Source organism: Oenanthe melanoleuca, chromosome 2 (assembly GCF_029582105.1).
Source record: "Oenanthe melanoleuca isolate GR-GAL-2019-014 chromosome 2, OMel1.0, whole genome shotgun sequence".
NCBI lineage: Eukaryota > Metazoa > Chordata > Aves > Passeriformes > Muscicapidae > Oenanthe > Oenanthe melanoleuca.
In genome coordinates, this window is record NC_079335.1 from 33,540,379 (window position 1) to 33,563,222 (window position 22,844).

General features: G+C 35.4%; 1 protein-coding gene across 2 annotated transcripts in view; it reads right to left on the bottom strand.

Moving 5' to 3' along the window:
* Positions 1 to 22,844, bottom strand: part of C2H8orf34 (chromosome 2 C8orf34 homolog) — a 148,145-nt gene that overhangs the window by 36,340 nt on the left and 88,961 nt on the right. For both annotated transcript variants that reach the window (XM_056484324.1, XM_056484323.1), the window contains exon 8: positions 15,001 to 15,136. In XM_056484324.1, coding sequence (XP_056340299.1) covers positions 15,001 to 15,136 — 136 coding nt within the window. The remainder of the gene's footprint in view (positions 1 to 15,000; positions 15,137 to 22,844) is intronic.

Sequence of the window (22,844 nt, forward strand, 5' to 3'; positions counted from 1 at the left end):
TCCTCCTTTGTTACCTGTTAAAATAAAAACACAGTAATTATGGCAGGCTTTGTCTTCAGGCTTTCCTGCTGCACCAGCTGACTGCAATGCCCTGACAGCAATTTATACAAATAATGCTTGTATCTGTCTTTCGAAATGAGGATCCCAAGAGTCACACCATCCTTCGCCAGGCTCTTATGAATCCTGAGCACAAATTCTGCTCTGAAGAAAGGCTTTGTAGCTCTAAATGCAATATAGCTGCCGTTTACATAAAGGTTATCTTACCTTGGATTTATTCAGACATGAAAAGAATAAGAAGAATGCAATTCAATTTTGCAAAGCCAGGAATCATAAAAATGCATTGAAGTAAAACCTTGGGGAAAGAAATAACTTATCTCTTGGAATAAAAAAAAGTTCTTTTCACTTTGTATTCTTACTCTCTGCAGCTGTTTTACACTAAGCTTGAAATTAACCTTTGAAACCAAGTAGAACCTCCTTATCTGCCCTATCTAAATTTCACATTTTATGACTTTCACAGTTATCTAATATATATGGATCCTAAGTCATCTTTTAGTTTGTACTCCTCAAAACCATTTCTCCCACAGTCCCCTCCCCCAATTACTTTATCTCCTTTTCTTGCCCCTAGAGTGATTTATTTATGATGGAAAGCTCAGTGTAAATTCATAATATTTCTTATCTAAGGTGGCAGATCCATATACACAAAACTCAAGACTACAAAATGTAAAACCTAGATGCTGTAAACCTAATTTTGAAAATTACTTCTATGAATCCTTTATAGCTCTGTACCTGGCTTCTAATGCCACAGTTTCCAGTTCTTTAAAAGCTTAGATTTTTGAACAGAAGCAAATTACTTTCTATCAAAAAGATATTAAAATAGGGAGAAAACAAATTGCAAATGAAATAACTATGCAAAAAAAGGAAGATCTCAAAAATCACATAATTTTCCACTACAATACAATTCACCCATCCTCCTTCATTACATACATATGCACATTTACTGCAAGCATGTATCCATAAAGATATGGATATAGAAAGATATGCATGGAATTGCAGGAACCAGAAATAAGATACTCTTCTCTCCAGCCATGCTGGTAGTTAATTTATATTTAACTAAAAGGATAATTACTCCAACCTTTTCTGCTTACATTACAATAATACAAAAACTATCTCTAGAAGTAGGAGCTGCTTCTTTTATCCCATCAGAATTTTCAAAATTTTATAATACATTCCTATTCTGAGCTTCGCTAAATCCAAACCAGACATGAATAACTGAAATTATTCTCATCCTATTCTAGAATTTAAATATATTTAAGTGGTCCATTGCCTCATGAAGAACACACAAGCACAAAAAAATCTTTTCAATGTATCTGAAATCCACTTCGTATGATTTTATTTTGTAGGGAGAAATGGCTGGGGTACTGGGTAGATGGGTGCATAGGATGTTTGCCATTTCCATACCTTATTTTGACATCCAATTTTCAATTTATTTATGTATTTCTTACATTTAGATTGATATCAGAATATATTCTCATGAAACCCAAGCAACAAAAAAGTTAAAAGCACTATTTCTTGCCAAAAGAATTCTGGTACTTGGACTATTACAATTTCTTCTTCAAAAGTATTATTATTCATAAGACATCTCCATAGTAAAAATGAAAACACTTAAAAACTATTAAGCAGAAAAAATCATAGATTAGAAAGAAACATATGTTTAGAAGAGTTACCTAAAAACTACTATCTTACTAACACTTGATGGACTACTTCAGCTTTTAACCAAAACATTATTTCACCTATTAATTATTTTAATGTGAGTCTAAATTTGATACCTGATAGCCAACATTTTTCCCATATCTGTTTCTAGAGTGATTTCTTGCTTAGAGGACATTGTTTCAGTTATACTAACCAGCTGCATGCTGGAGCTTCAAGAGCTACAAAAGCAAACAGCCTACAGGTAAATATTTCAATTTTCTTTGACCCCAAAATGCAATATGCAGGGCTTCTTCCAAGAAAATTAAGGACTTCAGGACCAAAGATATTCTGAATAAATTCTATAGATTCAGTGCAGAAGCATGATACAGGGTCTATCACTACAAACAAGCTTGTGGATGTGTGAATCACAGTTCTCCTGCCAGTATGATTTTAAAAATATAATTCACAGATTCAAGAATAGGTCAGATTGGAAGAGACCACAGTGGACCATCTGGCCCAACCTCCCTGCTTGAGCAGGGTCATCCTAGAGCACATGGCACAGGGTTGTGCCCAGATGGTTCTTGAATACTTCCAGTAGGGAGACCCCACAACCTGTCTGGGCAGCCTGTTCCAGTGCACAGTCACCTGCACAGCAAAGAAGTTCTTCCTCATGTCCAGGTGGAACTTCCTGTGCATCAGTTTCTGCCTATTGCCCCTTGTTCTCTTTCTTGGCATCACCAAGGAGAGCCTGGATCCAGCCCCTTGCAACCTTCCCTTCAGGCACTTGCAAACATTGATAAGGCTCTCTCTCAGTCATCTCTTCCCAAGGCTGAACAGACCCAGCTCCCTCAGCTGTTCCTCATAAGAGAGATGCTCCAGTCCCTGCATCACCTTCATAGCCCTTCACTGGACCAGCTCCATGAGCTCCATATCTCTCCTGTCCTGAGGAGCCCAGAACAGACACAGCACTCCAGATGTGGCCTCACCAGGGCTGAGTGGGCTTAGAATCACCTCCCTCACCCCACTGGCAATGCCCCTCCTAACGCACCCTCAGGACACCATTGGCCTTCTTGGCCACAAGGACACGCTGCTTTTGGACAGCTTTCTGTCCAGCAGGACCCCAGGTCCTCTGCAGAGCTGCTCCCCAGCAGGTCAGCCCCAGGCTATGCTGGTGCAGGGGCTTATTCTTCCCCAGGCGCAGGACTGAATTTGCTTTTGGTGAATTTCAGATGGTTCTTCTCTCCCCATCTCTCCAACTGGTCAAGGCTGGATGCAGGACAAATTCCTGCCTAGAAACTCCTCCAGTGCACTAAATGTAGACATACATAATGATTCTCCTCTATGTCAACTCTGCTGTTCTATGACATTCTTAAAATCAGTAGTTAGAGAAACTAAAGTAAATTTGACATTATAGCAGAATACTGGAATTTTAAAAAATCAACATAGTTCACATAATACTTTTGAGGACTACATGGGATTAATAAAATAATTACATACACTTAATTACAAGCATAGGTACATTCTAACATCAGAGCCTAAAGAGAAGGCATAAAGCATTCTGAAAACCAGTCTGTGTAGATTACTGATTCAAAGTATGTGTATTTATAATTGTCTTGTGCTAGTGTATAATGAAAAAATCCTACCAAATACTTCTCTGATTTATAGTTAGTTTCTTTATGAAGGAGTTATTATTTTGGATCAAAAACTCTAATATAAATTTTGTAAGATTAATGAATATAATGAACTTATTAACAAAATAAACTTATTATACACATAACTTCTATACTCTTTTTATACACTGTTCCTTTGGCAGCCAAAAGGAATTTTAGTCAGAGATGTGAAGAAGGATAAATTTGACTTATTGGACTTCCTATTTTTTTTCTCCTTTTAAATCACCTGCTTCCTTTCTGTAATTTAAAGCTTAACATCCACATCTAACATCTTCTCTGATAGCATTGTTATACTGAATTATAATTTCCCTTGGACAAAGACATTACTCCAGGGAAGTTATAGCAACAGAGATCCAACAACAAAAGTCATGAAAGGCCCCACACACTTTTAGGTTACACTGGATGTTTTCTTGCACCTTCCCCTAGCAACCTCAACACCAGTAAGAGTATTTCAAGCTTCACAATCATCTGTCCTAACTAGTCTATAATACTGTGAGTTTACTTCATTCTTTGTTCTGAACCAAATTTGGCTGATCCAAATTCTGACATCATGTACCTTGACTTACTGACTCCACAACTTCTGCACTTCCTTACACTGCTGTAAGATCCAAAGCTTTTTCAGCACCTAAATACAAAGCCAGGAATTTCTGACTTTTTCCATTTGTTTTACTAATGTCTTTTACAAATATAAAAATATTAAAACTGACAGAAAAATTCCTATTGTATTCACAAGTACAGAGATACAAAGATGTCTGTTTTCCACTACAGACTGTACTGGTTAATATTAAGGTAAAATAATATTAAATAAATATTATTTTAAAAAAATACAGGCAAAAGTATTCTTTGTCTGGTAATACTCCTCATCAGCTTTAGCTTCACACACTACCTTCCTAATGAAGATTAGATTTTAAAAACAGTTTATACAACTTTTAGATCACTGGACTGTAGAAGAAAAATGCCTTAGATCCATGGGAGGAGGACCCTCTAACAGAGGATTGTGAATGTGGTGAACAATGAGCATGGCTGCCACCTCTGAAGCAACAAAAGAAAGGTTCTGCAGCATGTCACCTTGTTGTATTAAGAAATCAGTGCCATAGTTTTTGTTTTCACCTTACACTAAAATACAGGAAGCATCTGCATTGAAGAGAAACAAAGCATGAGGACTATTGGATTATCCTGCAGAACCTTACCTAGCAAGGTATTTCCAATATTAAACTATAAGACTACATGAATAAATACATATATTTAATACAATTTCTGAATAAAATGTAGGAATATATGCTTAATGACACAATTAGTATACTTCCAATAGACATTTATAATTACTTTAAATCCACTTTAAAGAAGTGATGCATGGCCATCAGGCAGGAGTATGTTGTTATTACCAGCAATTCTATTCATGTGAGATATACAGCATTTATATTATTTGAGTTTCATCCTGATCTAAGATACAGTTAATCTAAAACAACTTCATTTTCACCAATACCATTCAAACCACTGTCTGTTTCTTGCTTTTACACTCACTTTCTTAAGGACACTATTTCTCAGTGCTAGAACAGAGAACAGCAAATTATTTGAAAATTCATAAAAAAGTAGTTTAAAATGGGTTTTGGTTGACATTCATTCTCCTTTTGCAAATTAAACACACTATTTGCCAGTCACTCTTGGAGATATTTGTGGAAAGTTTCCACGTCACCAATAGTTAATGCACAGCATAATGTTTTCAGCTGGTAATACAAGAACATACACTTGCTGAGCAAAACTTACACATTGAGACAGCCTGCAAAATAATCTTTTTTGAGTGCTGTTTGCCTTTCCAAAATGCCTGAATGCAGGTCATTGTGCCTTTAAATAAGTACACTCTGCAGCTATTTCTGAGGAGAACCAAAAGTGGAAATATATTTCCCAGAGTAAGGAATCCATAAAGAGACTGAATTATCTAATCCTTTTACAAGATGGGGAATTAGGCCATTCTTATGGCAATCTTTTATCTGCTGCTGGCTTCAAACCATTATCTCACAGGAGAAAAATTACAGTCTTTGTCAGTCTTTTCAGACTTAACACTCTTTCTTCTCCTGTGAACCACTTTTTCTAGGACTTGTGAAAGAGTTTTGTGTGTGAGTGTGCATTTGTGTCTTTAAGAGCTATATTAAACTGCTATCCAGAGCCTCAAATTATGACCAACAAGCTTCCTCAAGCTCATGATCTCCTGGCTTCCTCCCTATATCTTTTTCATCCAGAAGAAACTTCTGTGGCTAATACACATTGCAGCGTTGTACAAAAAACAGAAAGAATCTATAAACATTACCATAGAGAATTAGCTTGCAAAGCACACATCAAAGAGAGCAAAGGAAAAGAAGGGAGAAAAGCTTGGTAAAGCACTTGTCTTTTTAAATTATTGAGTGGGTTAAATGGGTTTTGTAGGGGAAAAGAGAAAGAGATGTCTTGACAAGATCTGCAAATGAAGGAGAGAATGAAGCAGATGCTGCCCTCCCCTAAACTGAGAGAGAGCAGAATAATTTTCAGGACCAGCAAAATTATATTAATTTCATATTCAAATTTGCTCTTACTTTCTCCTTTTTTAAAAATCAAGACTAGGACATTCAAAAGGCCTAAACAATCCTCTGCATCTACTGTTCTTAGAATTTCTCCACAGCAGTTTTAAATGTTTGCTAGTGCACTAATTTGCTCAGACCTTTTCTCCTTTTTAAACAAGCAGCCTGAAATAAAAAAAAAATCAATTAGGTACTGTTGAACAGTAGTTCTTAGAAAAGATAGTCTAGTGACACGTCACTAATTCACAGCATCTTATGCTGCATTCTTCCTGCATAACCAAAACCACATATTAATACCCTGTCAGTTAAGTTACAGTAGGGCTATCTCCAGATAAACTTGGAGCACTGTCATGCTTCCAAAACCAGATTTATCATGATAAGGTGTATGTGTAAGATGTAACTCACAGCACATTTATGTACCTAGTGCTCATGTTTCAAGTCTAAGTCTATTCACACTAACATGTAAACACTTCCTTCAAACAAATGGATGTCTTCCATTACTTTTATGCTGATTGACAGCAATTTAGGTCAGAAAAACAAGTCTACCTCACATGTGAATACTGTAAGGAAATAAAACAGCTGTTAAACCTAATACAGAGGGAAATATGTCAACTGGGAACATTGGTCTCTTCACAGACTATTATAATTTTTGATAACAGATGATTTTTTTATTATCACAGTACTTTGTGGAACTTCTGATAGGACTGAAATTATTGCTTGGTGAATTTACCAATTGGGAAATTCATGTAAAAAAAAAGAGGCAGGAAAGAAGTCTGATCTTTCCAGGATTTCTGTCTAAGCACTTCATGTAAATCTCCTGTCTTATATTGTTGCCTTCCCAAAAACACTGTTAAGACGTTGAAAATAGAGAGACTTTGGCAATTCTTCCAAAACACACATTCATTGGGAGTTTGCCATGGAACAATTAAGGTTCAGGACTAAAAATTATACTATCTTGTGATCTCAGATGTAAAACTTAGACCTACAAACTCAAAAAATAATCTGAAATCACACAAATATTCTCTATTTTGCATACAGTAAGATGTTCTAAAAAAACACAAGACAGTGAAAGTAAAGGCAAGCTAGTGTGTAACTCTGACAACAAGTCAGCCTGCCAAATCTTAAAAAATTATTTATGGTCTCAGTCTTCGATAATCACTAGGGCCAGTAAAAACATTTTCTGAATTATCTTCTTCAGCGCTTTTCTCTTGTTTTGAAAGAAAATGATACCAAAGTGGTACACTACTCCAGGAAAGGACAGATAAAGTGATTCATTTCAGCTACAAAACCAAAAGATGAATACATTATTTTTGTTATTTATGCATCAAAACTGGGCAAGTTAGTCACTGCCCAAATGGAACTCATCGAAAAGGCGAAGCGAACACTTACTCATTTTTTCTTTGCCACAGCTCTTTCTTTTCCCGTAATTATTTTTATCTTTCTATTTTATAAGAAGTTTCAACTAGCCAAAGGAAAAATATGGGGTTTGTTCTCAATTTTCCAAAGTGAAAGGAGATTTTTAAAAGTTATAAAGCACTACCATATGGAGTTTAATTTACTTGTTTGCCACTAATAAAAGGAAAAATATGCAAATAAAACATTTTGTTTAGGACAAAGTCTGTGAAGCTGGCAGAAACAAACATGAGGAAAATTCAGCTCTTTTAAACAAGAGGTCCAATAAAACTAAGGTTACAAAAAATAGATAAAGGAAAAAAGAATGCAAAATAACAACGAGTCATCTGGAATGTTTAGTACTTTCTCTCCTATAATAACAGCCACTTAGAAATAGTACACAGTCAGAAAGATAATATGAAATACATGACAGGAAAGAAAAAAAAATATGTGCAGGTAATCAAAAGTTTTGATAAGATTTGAATTAATAAACTTTCTCAAAGACTGTACATGAACCGTAATCACAGAACTTTTCCACCCATATTCATTCTGTACCAACCACCTCAGTTTGGAAGTACTTTTTTCCCCTTGGTACTTTGAAGTAATTTGTTCCCAGGTTTCAGGAAAATTAACAAAACAGAAAATTCTGCCAGAAACTGAGTCACTAAGCTGGCCTAAGCACTACTGGGCAGACATACAAAGACAATTCTTCATGAAAATACATGTACCAAACCACATATATACCTGTGCCCATTCCCCACTATTACATCACAGTGTATAGAGTCAAATAAGGGATTATATGGAGCACTTGAGAAGTTATTCTTTCTGACACATCTGTGCATTATTGATTAATAATATTAGAGTCTATAAAGAAAAACAGGGAGTTATTTTGTATTCATTGGGATCAGGTTTTGTTCTAATTCCATCACCTCTTAACACTGCAGTTAAAGGTATGATTATAGCTCATGTAAACATACTAGAACCCCCTCTAAGTTAGCATCTGCAGATTTCCTTCACAGAGCAGTTTTGACAATTCATGTAGCAGCTAAGGAGTATTTGCACATGCAGAACTTTTTCTGCTAGAATTCAATAAAGACATAGCCTTTTATTATGTCACTCAGGCAGCAAACACTGTTATATATGGCCAGGACAAGGGGAAGACAGGGGAGTTTCAATGTCATTTAGTCCTGCATGCATTTTCAAGGTATTACTCCCTTTGATGTGACTGATGCCAGAATGCTCAGTTTAGGAAAGAAATCTTACAGTGTGACTTGAACAGCAACAGTCTGCTGAAAACAGAGCAGAAGTATCTACCACAATGGCTTGGTCTAATCTGGCAGAAAATAAACCTAGACCTAGTGCCAAAAAATTGCACCAGTAGCAAAATTTATATCCTTTCTTCTTCCAGGACCTATGGCATCTACAGAGGATGTCAGAGGTTGCCCCTTTTTCACTCTACCCAATCAGCCTCTATCCCAATGCTGCGTGGTGCAGTTATCTATTCCCTGACACCTTTCCATCCCCAGTTCTAGAGTTATTTTGGGATTACATGCCTGGACAAGGTAGGAGAGCCTATCTCATTTCAAAACACAAGTCAACCATACCAACAGTTTCTGTTTAGGGAACACAATCACAATGAGAGAAGAGTGGTGATAAACAATAAGGGAACTTGTGCAGAGTGGAAGTTGAGGAAGTTCAGTAGGCTTTCTTTCATTTCTTGAGGAAATCTTCCAGGAGCCCATCACCATTTTCTCTCTTTTAAATGTTGTCTTTAATCAGTATTTATGATCTTCCCCATAGGGGTAACTAATTTCATTAATTTTTCTCTTTGTTGTCTGAAGTTTCAGGAGTGTTGAGTGGGGATGGTGCACACAGTAAAACAGCTTTCTAATAGCAGTTTTTTTCCCTCTTTACAGTCATCAGCTTTTCTGCTTTTGATAGTTAACCTAGATTCACTAGTCAAGCTTTAGACTATTTTCTTCACAGGTCATTATCAAGTTTTCCACCAAATGCTTCTTTGTGACCTCAAGTCTTATTAGTATTGTCAGAGATTTGTGTTGCTGAGATAAAGTACTTCCATACAAACACTAAGATGATGAAATGGTTGAAGGTAGATTAATACCATAGTATTCCCCAGCCAACCAAATCATTCCTGTTCTTTACTAGAGATATATGATGGCCATTTCAAACCACAGTTCCACAGTTTCCACCACTAATCTCAAGTTTATGTCAAATTATAGCTGGCTCCTTCATTTCTTTTGTCTCCTCCCCTGCAGGCTTCCTGGTTGTCAAGGCTCTATGTCATGAAGATCTGCTCAAATTCCAGTGAGGTATTGCAGAGAACTAATATGTGATTCTAAACTTCACATAGCACCAGATAGTTTATAACTCATGTATGCATGTATGTAGTGGAGACTATACTGTAGAAAATTAAACTTTAAAAAAATCCAAATTGTTAAAGAAAAGGTAACTGGTAAATAAACAAGCTAACTTGCAGACTGTTTGAAGGACAAGATGTGCTAAAGGAGTAAAAGTCACCAATGATGAGCAGGGCAGGGTTTCACAGGCAAGACAAACTGGTATGAGAGTTTCTGAGTACTTTCCTCAAACCAGAAATATCCAAAAATACCTATAATGGCAGCATGGACAGAGCACCTCATTTTTTTCTACATTAACAGCTCAAGGATATAAGTTGCTACACTTGAACTGTACTCCACATCCCAAGGGTGAGAGTAAGAAAAGCTCTAGTTTTTTTTTAATGTACAGATGTACTTTATTTGTTTTTACCTATATTTTTGATTCCTCTAATATGTTAAAAGGCCTTACTACACTGTCCTTTCACTTTAACTAATCTTAAAATATTAACTAAAACATTGCATCTCAAACCTACATTTGTATGCAACTAGTGCTCCTTCCCAACATTCTTGTTCAGAAGCCTTCAAGCTTGTGGCACAGTATGTTTTCTATAATCCCATTTCTTTTTTAATCACATGCAACCCCTTTTTTGTATTCTATTGATGTTAAAAAGAATGAATGCAGCCCTTGCACTATTAAAAACAAAAAGCTTCTTACTTTCAGGAATGCATTGGCAAGACTCCACAAGAACAAGATTTAACTTTTGAGCATGGCAGTGGGCATACAAGGCTAATGGGTGGTCCTTAAAAAAAAGAAAAAAAAGAAAAAGAAAACCCCCTGTAATTTATTCAATAGTACATTAATATTGTCTTTTACCTTATGGTTGATTAAATTCTTGCAAAATGCTCAATGTGCAAGCCACAATACACATGAGAAATATGGAAGTGTTGTTTGGCTTTTACAAATTGTCATTTAAATAACTATTTAACCCATACAAGTTTTGCTAATGTGTGAGGGTGTCTTATGATTCATTGGCCAAACCTGAAATTCATTTGTTTTGCCTGTATGTGAGAACGGATTCACAAAAAAATGTTACAGAATGAGTCAGTCTATTTTATAAGTCAGTCAGATCAGCTGTGCCCTTAGACAAAGAAGGAATTATTATAACAATTTTGCTCAAATAATCTAAATCCAGATCTGTTTCACTAGAAGTGTCCTTGCTAATTTTTCAGGCTAAATAGAAAAAAGCAAACCTTCCAAATACAGGGGTTTTTTTGTAGCCTTTCTTCTGTATCTATAAACCTTGTTTTGTTCCACCTTGTGAATGATGTCACCCCTTTATTTAGATGACTTAATATGCTACTTAACTTGCCCTGTAGTCCAAGAGCAGCTATGGGAATAACATTGTTCTGTTAGCTACTTCCCCATTTGAAAAACCTCTTAAAGCTGTTATCCATCTGCATTTCACCCATCGTGTGTGAAACATCTATACAGAAAACAGTAAGCTCTCTGTTTCTTACAGTTATAGGCCAGACTACAAACCAATTTATAGTCCAGTAGAATTAACCCTTCCTTTAATTTCTTATCTCCCTCTGGGGACTTTTTTGCAAAGGTTTTTTGGGGTCTTGGTTGTTTCGGGGGGATTTTTTAGTTGTTTTACATCATAAGCTGTAAAAACCAATTTGGTGAGACAGTTTGAAAGAATTTCCCATTTTTATTTCCTGGATGTCTGGGTGCAGAACTTCACCATTTTAAAAAATTACTGGTCTGTGATAACTATCTACCTGTTTATTATTTAAAGATGATTGGTGAAAATATCATGATTGAAGGTTAAATATCAGTTTCTAAAAAAGTTATAAGCTGGGGAGTTTTACTCTAGTTCACATTATGTCAATTCTGAGTCTCATTTCTTAGGATACACAAACAAATTTGTACTTTTGTCTAAGAGACTTAGGGCAAGTGACAATATTTTTCTAAATGCAGTGCCTCAACACCACTGCATGTTTTCTCCACATTTTAAACTGGATTTAGTTTGCCTTGCAACAAAATTGGTTTTTATCTCTAACTGCAGTCACTTCCATTTGGCATTTCTTTTTTGTGGTACAAAGGGAAGGAGCTAAACTGGCACTAAATGAAGTCTGATCACAAGCATCTCAGCATGGAGGAAAACCATTGGTTTAGTCCATTCTTCTCACGAGTCACTGTGCTCTCACTGTAGGAAGCTCCAGAAACCACAGAAATATGAGACATATATATGCACCCTACTGCAGATGGTTTTACAGGGCATACAAAATGAAACCAGCATTCTTCTCAGGCTAAGGTAACCTGCCCAGAGCCATAGACCTGTTCACTCTAATTCTCAAATAATGAGGGAGCGGCAAGAAAATGAGATCTATGGCAAGAAAATGTAATAAAGGATCATCCAAAACTTACACACTATTGTAATGAAGAAATAGGGTGGAACTTCAATAAGAATATTCTCCTTTCCAGGTGAGATACAAAATATTAAGCCAAATAAATTAAGCTAATTAACTTGTCCTTCAACTGTTTAAATAAACCTCTCTCAGAAAAGCTCCAATATACCCAAGAAAGTGAGAAAACTTTTGAAGGACATGCCATGGAAGGTAAATTAAGTGGAGAGTAATGAGAGCAAAGCATTTTTTAAAAAAACAGCAAGGTTGAAAGAAACCAATTATGCAAATGCATGAGCAAAATTCAACTTTTTGTCTAAGCCAAGACACATGCTTCCTAACATTTGGAACTTTGCCAATTAAATTTCAAGTAAAAAGTCGTATTTCTCCTAATGACAGCCAAAATACCTTCAGCAAACCTAATCTGGTAATCTGACTTGACAAACCCTATTATCTATTCAACACCACTGTCATTAGTAGTTCGATTCATTTCAAATCACCTTGTACAACTGAAAAATGAGTAACATTAAGAGGCAAGATACCTGCTTAATTGTAACCAAAAGCATGCACAACAACTTATATTGACTTCTTTTTAAATTGTGTTCAAGCATGTCTACAATCAAATCACATGGTATTCATATATACACTGTAGAGCACAAGAGATTGCTTAGAAAATTGAATACGAAAACATAAAAATATAATTTCTAAAACAAATAAATACACTAATAGGTTCTGTATTATGACCTTACATTAAATATTAGCCTTTGTTATAACAATAGAAACACTGACAAACTAAGTCAGTGAGATGATCCAAATACTCGGACTCTAATTTTGTAGCACAGTATTTTCAATGGCTATATCATTGACTAAAAAAATCTAATTGCTCTTGAAAGCAAACAGGAAAAAAACTGTCTTCATGACTTTGAAGCCACTTGTTTCATGCAACTGTCTGTGTCCCCACTACTTCAGCTGCTGCAAAAAAGCTCCAGACTAAGCCCCTGTGAAGGTACTGAAGAGAGAGCTAATTGCACTAATAAGTGTCTTGAAGGTGTCCTCAGTAAGAAGGAATGCTCCAAAAGAATGGATAGAGTTTATCACCTTGAAGAAAAAATGCTAGTTTCCTCACTACTGAATCCACCAGAAATACCCATTTGTCTCCTGACTTCCTTTGCTCCTGATGAGATGGTGTATTTTTTTAATTCATCCAAAGTTTAAATAAACTGCTGAACTGCAACAAGAGTGAAAAGAATCCCAGTCATGAAGGTATCACCCAGTTCCTCACCTATTTCCTTAAACACAGTAGGTTAGTTATTGAAGGTGCACAGGCAAAATAAAGCATTGTTTTGCATTCTCTGGTAAGTGAAGTGACAAAAGAGATTTTGTGAGATCTTTCTCTCCCAGCTCATATTTTAAAGGGCAGACTCATTTATTACATGCAGTTAAAGAACAATACCAATAGCCAAGGTTGCTAGGTTTGGCTCAAGATCTGAGCCCTTTGTTCCCTGGTGTGCAGGATTGAGAGAATATATAGTATCTTGGCACCTGCTGTTAGTAGCTACTTAAGGGAATTCAAAATTTAATTAATGTTCATAGTAATCCATAAAAGATGTTATGGAAGTTCTGAACTTCAGAATTTAGAGAATTTAAGGTTTCTATATTCCTTACTTCTCTACTTGTTAATCCATGGACAACGGATGCCAGGTGAAAAAATGTGCCACACTTTCATGTAGGTAGTTGTTTGGAAACATTTTACAACATAAGCAATTTGTGTGTATGAATTGGGAAGAATCCCATGACTGGCATGTTTGCTCTTTTCTTAAAGCATAAGACCACACTGCTGACAAGTAAAACTCTCTAGAATTACAAGGCCATCCAGTCACTGCTGCTCTGACAGTACTATGAGCTGAAGTTCCCTGAGGCTCCACAAACCTGCTAGAGATGCTATTGCACAAGTGATTCAGTCTGCCTGTGGTTGTGCTTCCAAAGCATCAAAAATGTCTTGAAGCCCTTCTGTCTACATAAGTGCTTTAGAAAAGTAGTAATTTATGAGTGAAATGGGGAAAAAAGTAGAAAAAAGTAGGGTGGCATATGGCCAAACTTTTGACTTAATTTCACCACAGGTTGCTTTTTATTTACAAGCAGCTAATCCGCTCTCAAACTACACAATAGAGCAGCCATTGGCAAAGGCAGGCAGATAAAATTGGCATGCCTCTATATTGTTCTTGTTAATCTGAACCATTAACAGAAGGGTGAGAAGGCTAGTTTTGTCATTTAAACAGGCTTAAATCCTTTCTCCAAATGAGCTTTTGTCTACATAGAAGAATTCATCCAGGAAATTTAAGGGGTTTCTGTTAGTGTTGCATTCTCGAGTTGACTAAGCTACAGGAATACTAACCTGTTTATTTGGTCTTCATACTGTAAATGCAAAAATTATTGCCAGCTGTCAAAACCAAAAGGAGTTCAACCCGAATAAATTATTTCACAGAGGTGAAACAGGATGAGATTATAAAGTGCTAAGAAGCAACTATTTGAAATCCTGAACTGCACCTGTGCAACTAAATCTCCATTTATACAGGTGCTTTTCAAATTGGATTTGAACCCTTAAATTCCCTGATTCATCCCCTGAAAAACCACAGAAGCTCAAATAACTAATGAAATTCAGAGACAGAAGGGCTTTAAATAGTTTCAAGCTGTGAAGTAAGGCCTAAGACTAACTATGTTCTTTGATTCAGCGTTATGTGACATATCAAGCATAAACATGAGTTGCACAATTCAAATGCCAGAGATCATAGGGTAGCCAGTAGCTAAGTAATTATGTTTTTTTTAGTGCAGAAGAGGTCATCACCTGGCCCATAAGCACAATACCCAGCCAAATACCTGGGGAAAAAATGTATTGGTTAGCATGATCTGGTTTTGTTTTGATTTTACCTGGCACATCTTGCACATATATTCAATGTGACCTTTGCTTGAGGCTCAGCCGTATGAGCACTTCGAGTTTGATTGAATTTGCTCCCAGAAGACACCACACTCGTTACTCCTTCCATTCTGAGATCATCAAGATCCTCTGCAACAAGACAGAACAATGGGATGAACACATGATTAAATTTTGCAGCAATAAAGGAGCCTCACCTGTAGAATGAAACTGATCAAAAATTGGGAAGGAAACAGTTACTTGCATACTAATAGCAAAAGACTTTTGAGAGTATTTTTATTTTTATATACTATCATCCTCTTATAAGGAGTTCCTTAAAAATATTCAGTATCATTTCCACATCAAACCATGCATATTTTTTAAATCTTTATTTGTTCATTTCTAAAAAACTTGTCATCAAGAGATGCTGTCCAATAGCTCTATTTGACACTGGACATATTTGAGACAAAAATTTTTTGAGTGTATGCTATTCCTCTTTTTTTTATTTTTTTTCACCATCTATTCACTTAGCAATGAAAAAATATTGCTAAAATAAAAGTGTTCTGCTAAACTGAGAAAATGTGAAATGAACATATATATCACACTGAAAGGGATCATAATGTGCATACTTAAATCTACCATATTTCTGTAATACGGGAAACTCATAATAAAAACTGAATTTTCAACTACGGTAAAATCATTCACATTTTGAAGGGAGACAGCAGAGGGTGTCAGAGAATTTTTTTCCCCAAGATGACACTGGAATAGTGTAACTCAGTTGGACTGTAAATGAATTCTCTTGGTTTACAGTCTGGCTGTTCTCTAGAGATTAATCTCTGTATCTTTTACTAACACAAAATATTTTTTGTTCTCTATGCCTCATCTATCTATAAAGCCAAATTTTGTTTATAACTTGATTAGACTCTAGTTGAAAAGTAAACAAGCAAAACACTGCCTAGCTTCTATTAAATGACCATATACTGACCATGTCACCATTCCATGTGACTGACTGATGCCTGTGGTTTATGGTACACAGTATGTCATCATTTGATTAAAATGTTTTTCAGATACTGTATACACATGTATTTTCATATATTTACTTTTACAAAAGAAACCTAATGTTATGGGATTTGAATTAAGCAAGAAGTATAAAAAGATTCTAAATCCCAATATCAGATGGAGAAAAGTCACAGAGAACATTAAAATCAGAGGAGGCACAAAGTATTTTAAATTCTAATAAATTCAATCAGAATTTAAAATACACAAGTAGTCATTACAGACACACAGTGGAGAACCAAGTACTTTTCATACACAAAAGAATGAGATATAACCCCCCAAATCTTTACCCAAAAATACTTCTGGTTGTCCTTTATAGTTCATAGACCCTACTCTTACCACTGTGCTTCAAACTCAGGGCAATGTGGTCAGATTGTTGGGATTATGTCCTGTTAACAACACTTTGGGGAGACATGGCTTTTAATAAGCAACAGTCAATAACAGCTAGGCTAAACTCACAGGAACATTTTGTGACCAAAGTCCTTGAACTACATTCTCTTCTATGTAATGTTTTATTTTACTGCTTATGAAAACTCTCCTCCACCCCACCCCCCAGCCAATTTGTTGCCTTGATATAAACTGACAAGTGTACTGAAGTTTCTGGCATAATTTTATACCATTTCAACACCTTTTGCTTTAAATTTCATGTATGGTTAATATACAAACTAATTCAAAGGATCTGGAAGGTTATATGATAGAGAGCTATGAAATCAATCATGTATGAGTCATTTCAGGAAAGGTATTACATATTTGGAACACATTATGTATTAAAATAAATACAGTTTAATTGTGCTTTAAAGAGGTGTGAAAAGTTCCATATTTTTTAACAGATGTAAATCACTGGATGAATTACAGGTTAAAAGAAATTGAAGCATATGCCATAGATTTTTCTCCCACTAAGCACATGTGATTTCTTTAAATAAGGTTTTCAGCTGTTCTCTGCTTGATTAACTTTTGGCTCTCTGACGACTAAGTGTTTTGACAAAGCCATGATATATGCTGCCCTTCCTGATACCTTTTATATTTGAATTTGGATATCAAACCCATGCCTTCTTGTCATTTTTAGTCAACTACCAGCCTTTTCCTCTCAAAAGAAAATTCAGTGAAACTTTGTGCAAGAAAGGTGGATTCAAGAGCTGGCCTGTAGTTGTAGCCAACAGACAAGTAGGCAAGAATAGTATGCAGTATTGATTTATTGTTACATGCTGTTAGACCAACAACAGCAATGAGCATACAAAATGCAGATTTAAGATACCAGAAACCTACATAATATACAACTGCTATTTTTTCTCAAGGAATTTTAGTTGATCTAATTCAACATTGGATGGAATTGCTTGATGGCAAACTACAAAAAGCTGTTAATAATACAACTAAACTGGGAAGTGTAACTCCATCTATCAAATCCAAAGGATAAGTGCAGCATTTGATTTAATTTGATTACTGCACCTCTGCATTGGTATGGAATGATTTCAGTTTCTTCTGGATACCTCAGATTTACAGTGCAGATATTGAACATTTTCTCATTAAAGCAACTGGTCTTTGAGAAGCTGCCGGTTTTGCAATACCCATAACTTTGGATGGGAATTTTTGAGTTTGTAAGCAAGTTTATATGCCATCTTCCAGATCAACCCCATTCAACAAAACCTAGCAGCAATAAAACAATAAATCATACAGAAATGTTAGTACTAAACTCTGAGTGTATGTGTATATATGTTCAATAGTTCACATGTGCTTTGCAGAAAAATATTTGATCACAAATAAGAAAGTTATTAAAATAAATACAATCAGTGAATGCAACAGTGCTTTTTAAGAGTAAAAACAAAGAGCTCCAAAGGTTCAGATGCTTCTATTGGAAAGAACCAGTCTTAGCAAAATAGGATTTCATTGGAGAATCAATTCAGCTACAGGGTCTGGACACTGAATCTTTTCTCTTTCTTTGTATTCTTTGCTAGACCAACTAGTGATGATACAGTTGAGGGGCTCCGTGATTTTATTGAGCAGCAATGAGGTAATTCACACAGAAAAGAGAGAAACAAAAGCCAAGCCAGTGACTGCTTGTGCCATGAAAACAAGAATACAGCAAAACGTCTCAAATCCTTAGAAAATTATTATCTATCTCTGCATAGCAATAGGCTGGAAGTTCACATAAACGAAACAATCTCATTTATGCTAATAAAAGTTTGTTATTTTAATGCATGATTTTTCACTGTATTTCTCTAATTTAATGTTCAGTCTGCTATTCTCTAAAAAGGGTATGGGAAGACCCAGCTTCAGTCCTATAGAAATTTCCATTAAATATGTTCTGTGTGTCAAAAAAACTACATGTGAACTGAGCAAAAAGAACCTTGTATTTTCCTCAAATAAGCAATTTACCAAAATGAATTCACACAGCTGCAATCTTTATGCTTTGCTACAACAATAATGCACAAAAATACTTGAAAGTGAGATAAAGATCACAAGTGTAATATAATATAGCACAGAACCAGATGTTTTCTAGATTAATAATCTGTGATTTTTTTAATAGATCTTTGTGATTTTTTTAGTATAAAACTTTCACAAAAAAGAGGAGAGGAAAAAAGATACCTACTTTAACTAAACAAGAATATAGCCCAATAACAAGGTCATGTTTTTAAATAGGACATTGTTCACAATTATTTACTTCCTTTCTTTTTTGGGAGGAAGGGATGGGGAGAGGGAAAGGGGCATTCATTAGTGACAAGTATTCTAGAAACCGTGCAAGATTGCTTATTGTCTTGGGATGACAGGGTGTGGAATCATCTTACAAACACTTACAAGACTTGCACACCATTCACTTTAAGGACAGAGCCCTTCTTATGCAAAACTCCTATAAAATAAAGTGAAAGCTTAGTTGCACAGAAGTCTCATGTAATCAGCTCATACATTATGTTGTTTTATATGATACAGTCACTTTTCTCTCCTTCCTCCAATTAAAAAATGTAGTAATTTTGCAGAAATACTTCAAGAAGTATAAGGTTCAAAACTGGAAAAAGTCTATGACAGATCAGTTTGCTTGCACAGTCTAATACTAAGAAAAGCACTACATGTTTTCAGGTGAGAGCAAAAATTCAGATAATGAATTCTGATTTATGTTCTTGCATGCCAGGAGGCAATTCTGGTGCACCAGTAAAATAATGCCTCTTTCTTTGAAGCAATTAATTTCTCAAGGTAGTGTTCTTACACTGCAGCAGACATTGATGTATTCCTTGTATACAGAATTGATTTGTCGAGGCCTGTTGGCTGAAGCACAGACTCTTAATATGCTCTACTAATCTAATTTGAAAACAAACAAACAAACCCCCCAACCTACCAAAAAAAAGCCCAAAATACAAACAACAACACATCAAACGAAGAAACAACCCAAAAAGCCCAAATCAGCAAAATCTGACTGCTGATAGAATTTCTGCTTGTGGAATCTAAATTGCTTTATATGTCATATTTTAATGTTAAGCAGTTCTCTTATGATTATATTATAAATATATATTTATATTATTATTATATTATAAATATATTATAAATTATATTATTAATTATCTTATTATTATCTCTTATTATTTTTCTTATTATGTTAAGCAATTCTCTTTGGTTTAGACAAATTATCTTGCCAAATATCAAGGGATTCCAATAAAAAGTCCACAATAAGTCCTAAAGATATATTAGGACAAGCAGGAACTAGGCTTCCAGACAAGGAGGAATCATTAACTTCAAATACCTGATGTTCCACTCCTGAAAAGGGTATTATAAATACTTGTTTCAACAGATGCAAAATTGGAGTTAAGTTCTGCAGTGCACTAACTACAGGACATCTCATTTTGTTTCTTCAGTGTCATGGAGCAGACAATGCTGCTAGTCTGGTACATATGTTTTAATATGTTTTACCATAAACATCTTCAAACAGCAGAATTTAGCCTGGTTCTGACCCATGCCATAGACTTCTGATAAAAACATCATCCTAAATAAATACATCAATAGACTTTCACTCCTTAGGTGTATCTAAGATTTTTGAACACTGCGTTCTGAAGACATCTTACTTAAGAAGCATCTCAAGTTGACAATAAATTCCCTAAACATTTCACTTTCACTGATGGATGCACAGAAATCCAAGTGAAACATGATGCTGCTGAGTTCTTGAGTTTGCACATCTACCTCTACCAGTATCAGCTGTCAGAGCCAATCTAGCAGAATCTCACTCCAAAGTCTAAAAACCACAAAACCAAAGTGGGAGTAGGGAAAGCAGCATTGTTTCAGGTATTGAAATAGCAATGAATCAATTGATTCAAGTTCTTACTTCTAATCACAAGAGAGAGAGGAATCTTTCTTCAGTTTCTCCCTCTTTCTATTTTTCCCCAGCTGTGACAGGAATTAACATAGGAGGCAGCCTTTTCTGATGATGTTCTAGTTTCATTAAAGAACACTTCAGTATCTTAGAAAACTACACGAAGCACTGGCCCACAGGGCTCCTGCTTATTCTCCCTTTTTCTACAAGGTGTGATATTTATTTATGATTGAAAACAAGTAACATGCAGGCAAGACTAAAGGAACACTGACTTTGAAGATGAGAGCATCTCTAAGATGCAGTGCAGCAGTTTCAGAGCACATTATGGTCTCATTTTACTTACATGACAAAGTCCATAACCACAGTTGAGAATTGGCATCGTGCCCTCTTATCATTCCCCTCCTGGTAATCCAAGGATCTAATATCACCAAATAACCACTGCTCACCCATCAGTTCAGCAACAGTAACTGACTAAATAACTATTGCTGCTCCTTGCCAGTATGGATTTCAAACTCATTGGTCTAAGCTATCAACTAGGCAGTTTCATTCAATGCTAATGAATTATTCCAAAAACTTTATTTTTACATTAATAGGATCTAGTATTATTTGGAGCATTTTAACAACTTATACACTTCCAATACAATAAAATTTAGAATATTTCACTTGGCACATCACATTCTACAATGCATTACTGCAATTGCTGTAACTGTACACCAGTGCTTGCACTGTAATAATACAGAATTCCAAAAAGGTCATGATGAGATAATACAAAAAAACACCCAAAATTCTGGAGTTCAGAAAGCATCTAAAGGAATGTATTTTAATGTTTTCCCTTGGTAATTTTTTTTCACTTTAGCTTTAAGCAAAGAGACTTTTAAAATTAAAAGCAAATTTTGATCAGTATTTCTAATTAGCTCCAATTCTGATGTCACTCATTCCTGCAACCACTATAGTTATGTGGCAATTCGGGCCACAGTTCAACTCTGCATTCTTAAAGAAAACCACCAAAAAAACCCTTTTTCATAATAATAGAAAAAAACATGTTTAAATCCCTAAGGTCTTCTTCAAACATAACAAAAATATCAAAATATTATAAAATAATGTATATTTAAAAGGTTTCAGTTTGTGTTTTTTATTTTTTAACAAAGGAGAGACAGTTGTAATATTTTGAAGTGCAGTTGGTTAATGCAGTACAGATGTGCCTCGCAATATATATCTGCAGTACTGAATTTCACATTATATTATTGCTTACATTTTTCTTTATTAAGTCTATTTTGAATTAAACTGATAATCTGCATGCTGTTTATACGAAGTTTTATAAAAGTGAGCTAAAATGAGTAATTAATTAGTTCAGTATTCCTCACAAAACATGGAGTAACTACAGTGTATTTTCAGCCAATCAGAGAAAATATTATCCTGTTTAGCATTTTATGAATCAGTTTTTGCACTGATTGCCACCTTCATATTTCTTTTCAGCCACAGAAGTTACTCTACCACTAATCCACCTTGGCTGGATTGATCCTAGCTAGGTTGTCAAGAGGCCAGTGGAAATTCATACACCTTTTATTAAAATGAAAGTTGAGGCAAAGCATAAAAAATTACAAATAATCCTATGCCAAACATTTTCAGTAACACTGAACCTTCCAAGGATTGGTTTTTTGCCTTTTTTTTTAACTGTTAGTTCAAAGATTTCTGGAGGGCCAGCCTGTATACTCTCTTTTATAAACTTACACACAAGAATTCCTACAAAGCAAATACCTCTATTTCCCCAACTTATTTTTTTTAATTAAAATTATTAAATTCGAAAAATAGTCAAACATTTTACTTGTCCTTCAGAGAATTTTCTTCATGAAAGAGAATCACAATAAGAAGCGAGATGCTTATACCGCTTAAATTTTCTACTGATAAATTAGCTCATCTCCCATTTTAGAAAAAAGTGCCTTTCAGTCAGGCACTATTGCATCTATTGTGCTAGAAAAGTTCCTGTTAATTTAGGGACTCATATATGAGTGATCTCAGACTAGACAGTTTGGACAGGCACAAAGAAAGCAAAGAAATCTCTAAACTCTCTGTGTGCACAAGCACATTTAGCAACAGATATTAAATATGTTGTATGTGAAAGTTTCTAGCAAGCTCTATGGGCATTAAAGTCCTGACTGTGACAGCAACAGGTAAGTAATTCTGTGAAAATCACCAAAGCTCTTAGCCAAAAAAACTAGAAGAAACATACTGTGGATCTTTTCTATTGCTCTTCAACTTCTGCCCAGGTGCAGAGGAACAAGTGTCCTCCTTGTTACTTCTGCTAACTGTGAATCCAGGATGAGAATGAGTATAGTATGGCATCCAATGATCAAGGCTCTGCCATTTCTTCCAGCCCCATCCCTCCATCAGCTTGCATCAACTCTGCTTTGTCCTGAGACAAGACCATCTGTTTTGTATCACTATCCCTATTTTGGCCAGACACTGGGACATCTGGAAGACTGCACTGTCTACACTCCGAGAAGCAGACAC